Here is a 5,051-nt window from a genome sequence, read left to right as displayed (position 1 = left end):
AGAGGCAAAGCAATTTACAACTACTCTTCCGTGTCCACAAAAAACATTTTTACTGTGTGCCCATAACATATGTCACCAATTTTAATTCAAAAGGGGGGACAAAAACTTTGTGCCTCAACCGTTTTAAGTTTAGGATACATTTGGGCACCCTGCTGTTTCCCTGCTGTTTCCCCATTTGTTCCGTCTCGGCTGAGAATTGGTTCCAAAGCCTGTCAATTTGGCACTACAGTGTTAAACAAAACAAAATGCACAAATGTAAAAACTCCCTCCTTTACAATACCCTTGAGTCAAGGAGAACGGGATCAATGGAATGTACCTTGCATACAAAACGTCTGGGCCTCTCCAATGGCACAAATTGCGTTGCATCAGGGTAAAGCATCAAAGCTTCAACAAACAAGGATTGGAAGGACTGTCCTTAAGAATGAAAGGGAATATTTCAGCTGCCAAATGTAGGGGAGAGCTCTTGGGACTCTCCCTGTTTGAAAATCTATCTCCTAGATGAAAAACTGAATTTCCATGCCTCTGATGGATGATACTAAATTTTACCTGGTAGAGGTGACATTTCTTCTCCACTGAGTTTTGGAAAAATAGTTTTGAAGGACCTTGAAGTCAGATGTTCAACCTATCACACAATTTTCCTGAATATAGGCCTCGTTTCCCAGGAATCGAACAAGTCTGCTCTTAGGCAGAGTCTTAGCAGGAATTAGATGGTAGAATTCGGAAGCAGTTCTTCACTCAAATATTTAAGGGTTGGAGCCATTTGAAACGGCCTTAGGTCACTTAACAAACCTTGTAAACAGGTGGTCAAAACATGAATTTGATGAGAAATGAGAACCTTATTTCTTGAGGCACACAGTCAAAACATGAATTTGGTGAGAAATGGGAACCTTATTATTTGAGGCTGAATTGACTATGTAAAAAAAATAACAAGAGGAAGAATATTAATTTGTTAACGATCAAGATACGAGAAAATCATTTAGCAATTATGTTGTAGAGCCAGTGGACAGAAGGAAGAAATTTTAAGACTGTGTAACGTTCTTTCTGATACCGTAATATTCATTTTGTAATCTCAAACTTCAACATGTTAAGAGCTAATATTCATACAGTTTTGAGGGAGCTGTATTATCTTTTTCTGTTCTGTCTTTGCTGACCTTTTCTTTTTCCTGCTTCATATTTCTTTTTTTGTTTGTTAACTATTTTGAGAAAATTAGTAAAAATATTATGTATATATGTAAAAAGAAACTGCAAAGTTCTGTGGCAGCATGGAGATCAGAATTTGCCTCTTCCAGATGCCAGTCTGATACTTGAGCCACTATGCCTGGGTCCTTCTAAATGCAAAACAGGTGCTCTCCGGTCCTTTGAATCCTTTATCTAAAACAGACATCTGTAACCTTTTTGAGCCTGTGGGCACCTTTGGAATTCTGACCTAAAGTGGTAGATGCAACCACAAAATGGCTGCCACAGGAGGCGGAGGCAAACATAAAATGGCTGCCGTGAGAGGTAGAGCCAACCATACAGAGGATGCTGAGGCCAAGTCACACCCCTCCCTGCCTATTTCTCCTCCCACATAACAGTTCGCCTCTCCTTAGGCCACTTTGAACTCTCTGAGTAATTATGGCACCCTATTATGAACACTGTAGCACAGTTCAAGGAAATGAACTCACATTCACTGCAGTGGGTAAAGAAATAAGAACTCCTGTTGTATTCCAGGTTTGCTCTTTTATCAGCTGGTTATTCAAACAACCGGCGAGGCTTCGGGCTCTTCCCCTGCACCCAAGGATGATTCAGGACTTCATCAATTCGTAGTCGGTGAGCCACATTGGGATGCAGCATGTGGAAAATAAGATCTTTGCATTCGATTGTCATAGACTCTGGGAAGAGCAACCGGTGTTCCTTCTGCAACCGGAGCATTCGCTTCACGTTGGAGTCATCGTACGGCATGTATCCAGAAACCATGACATAGAGGATGACGCCCAGGCTCCACATGTCATAAACTTTGGGGTGGTAAGGGATGCCCTGGATCACTTCTGGAGCCGCATATGCTGCCGAACCACAGAAAGTCTGACTGGGGATGATCTTCCCATTCCCATCCCGAAAACACCGTTTGGAAAAGCCGAAATCCGACAGCTTGATGTTCATGTCTTTGTCTAGGAGGATGTTGTCACATTTCAAATCCCGGTGCACCACGTCTAAATCATGGCAGTACTTAATCGCGTAACACAGTTGTCGGAACATCCTACGGGCAACTTCCTCGGGCAGCCCCCGGTTGCTCTTGATGAACTCCAGCAAGTCTCCTTGCACCCCGAGCTCCATCACGATGTAGACTTTCCCAGATGTCTCGAAGATCTCGTAGATCTTTATGATCGAACTGTGGCTCACTGTCGACAAGATATCCAGTTCCCTGGGGAGAAATTTCTCCAAGAACTCGTCGGGGACGTTCCTCCTGTCTGTTATTTTTACTGCCACGTTGAACTTGAGGCGCTCCGAGTAGGCCGACTTGACTTTGGCAAAAGAACTCTCGCCCAATCTGTTCCCCAGGATGTATCCTTTCCTCTTAAGCACGGCCGCATCGTCCATGATGCAAAGGATGGGAATGCCAACCTCCCATCTGAATGTGGTCTAGCGGCACATTTTTTGGGGGGATGTGTAACAATCATCTCAGGGGTCTGGGGACTGCAGCTGTCAGACCTCCCTCCTGTGTTTTCAGGAGCTGATGTCAACTTGTGAGGTCATAAGGCTACGCTGTCACTGAACATGTGATTTTGGGGCTGGATGAAAGGGTGTGTTATTATTCAGCTTCATCACAGAGGAAAAGAGGGACTTGTTTGCATTTTCCCTGTGCTTACACCAAGGATCACAAGCTTGCCTTCTTCCTTATAAACGCTGTTCTATACTCAGCCAAACCTGTGGTCTACCACAGTGAGTATTGTGTACTGTAACCCATAATAGCTCTTCACAGGGTCTCAGATGGAGGTCTTTCCCATCCCCTGATTATTTTTATTTTAACCTGGAGATGTTGAGGCTTGAACCTGGGACATTCTGTGTGCAAAGCAGATGTTAAGCAGCACTTGTTCGCTCCACAAAAGTCTCTCCTTTGCCCATTGAAAAGGCATGAAAGCACTTATTTGAAAGAAAATGCCGGGCACAATTCTACAAACTGGCAGGTCTTGCTAATAGGCTTCCGGAGCAATATAAAAGCTACTGTAACAAAGCGCTGTGTTTCCCATTGTGTATAATAGTGGTTTTGACGGAAGTGGCAATTAAATAAGCTTTTAAAATGCTGCCAGCGAGTTGGAAGCGGTGAGGCAGGCTCTAGGACTCCGCAGAGCATCACAACACAGGAAGACGGGGCAGATTACTGCACACATATCCTGTGAACTTTATCCTGAGAAGGGTATAGTCTAGGACACAAGTGTCAAACTCTGGGTGGGGGGGGGGGGGGGTGGGGGGGGGGGGGGGTGGGGGGGGGGGGGGGTGGGGGGGGGGGGGGGTGGGGGGGGGGGGGGGTGGGGGGGGGGGGGGGTGGGGGGGGGGGGGGGTGGGGGGGGGGGGGGGTGGGGGGGGGGGGGGGTGGGGGGGGGGGGGGGTGGGGGGGGGGGGGGGTGGGGGGGGGGGGGGGTGGGGGGGGGGGGGGGTGGGGGGGGGGGGGGGTGGGGGGGGGGGGGGGTGGGGGGGGGGGGGGGTGGGGGGGGGGGGGGGTGGGGGGGGGGGGGGGTGGGGGGGGGGGGGGGTGGGGGGGGGGGGGGGTGGGGGGGGGGGGGGGTGGGGGGGGGGGGGGGTGGGGGGGGGGGGGGGTGGGGGGGGGGGGGGGTGGGGGGGGGGGGGGGTGGGGGGGGGGGGGGGTGGGGGGGGGGGGGGGTGGGGGGGGGGGGGGGTGGGGGGGGGGGGGGGTGGGGGGGGGGGGGGGTGGGGGGGGGGGGGGGTGGGGGGGGGGGGGGGTGGGGGGGGGGGGGGGTGGGGGGGGGGGGGGGTGGGGGGGGGGGGGGGTGGGGGGGGGGGGGGGTGGGGGGGGGGGGGGGTGGGGGGGGGGGGGGGTGGGGGGGGGGGGGGGTGGGGGGGGGGGGGGGTGGGGGGGGGGGGGGGTGGGGGGGGGGGGGGGTGGGGGGGGGGGGGGGTGGGGGGGGGGGGGGGTGGGGGGGGGGGGGGGTGGGGGGGGGGGGGGGTGGGGGGGGGGGGGGGTGGGGGGGGGGGGGGGTGGGGGGGGGGGGGGGTGGGGGGGGGGGGGGGTGGGGGGGGGGGGGGGTGGGGGGGGGGGGGGGTGGGGGGGGGGGGGGGTGGGGGGGGGGGGGGGTGGGGGGGGGGGGGGGTGGGGGGGGGGGGGGGTGGGGGGGGGGGGGGGTGGGGGGGGGGGGGGGTGGGGGGGGGGGGGGGTGGGGGGGGGGGGGGGTGGGGGGGGGGGGGGGTGGGGGGGGGGGGGGGTGGGGGGGGGGGGGGGTGGGGGGGGGGGGGGGTGGGGGGGGGGGGGGGTGGGGGGGGGGGGGGGTGGGGGGGGGGGGGGGTGGGGGGGGGGGGGGGTGGGGGGGGGGGGGGGTGGGGGGGGGGGGGGGTGGGGGGGGGGGGGGGTGGGGGGGGGGGGGGGTGGGGGGGGGGGGGGGTGGGGGGGGGGGGGGGTGGGGGGGGGGGGGGGTGGGGGGGGGGGGGGGTGGGGGGGGGGGGGGGTGGGGGGGGGGGGGGGTGGGGGGGGGGGGGGGTGGGGGGGGGGGGGGGTGGGGGGGGGGGGGGGTGGGGGGGGGGGGGGGTGGGGGGGGGGGGGGGTGGGGGGGGGGGGGGGTGGGGGGGGGGGGGGGTGGGGGGGGGGGGGGGTGGGGGGGGGGGGGGGTGGGGGGGGGGGGGGGTGGGGGGGGGGGGGGGTGGGGGGGGGGGGGGGTGGGGGGGGGGGGGGGTGGGGGGGGGGGGGGGTGGGGGGGGGGGGGGGTGGGGGGGGGGGGGGGTGGGGGGGGGGGGGGGTGGGGGGGGGGGGGGGTGGGGGGGGGGGGGGGTGGGGGGGGGGGGGGGTGGGGGGGGGGGGGGGTGGGGGGGGGGGGGGGTGGGGGGGGGGGGGGGTGGGGGGG

General features: G+C 59.9%; 1 protein-coding gene across 1 annotated transcript; it reads right to left on the bottom strand.

Moving 5' to 3' along the window:
• Positions 1-1,731: 1,731 nt before the first annotated feature.
• LOC125442478 (testis-specific serine/threonine-protein kinase 2-like) lies at positions 1,732-2,577 on the bottom strand. The gene has a single exon (XM_048513844.1). The coding sequence runs from the start codon at positions 2,575-2,577 to the stop codon at positions 1,732-1,734; it is 846 nt and encodes a 281-aa protein (XP_048369801.1).
• Positions 2,578-5,051: the final 2,474 nt, after the last annotated feature.

This window comes from Sphaerodactylus townsendi, linkage group LG13 (genome assembly GCF_021028975.2).
Source record: "Sphaerodactylus townsendi isolate TG3544 linkage group LG13, MPM_Stown_v2.3, whole genome shotgun sequence".
Taxonomy (NCBI): Eukaryota; Metazoa; Chordata; class Lepidosauria; order Squamata; family Sphaerodactylidae; genus Sphaerodactylus; species Sphaerodactylus townsendi.
Note: the sequence above shows the minus strand (reverse complement) of the source record. Positions and strands in the feature narration are given on the sequence as shown.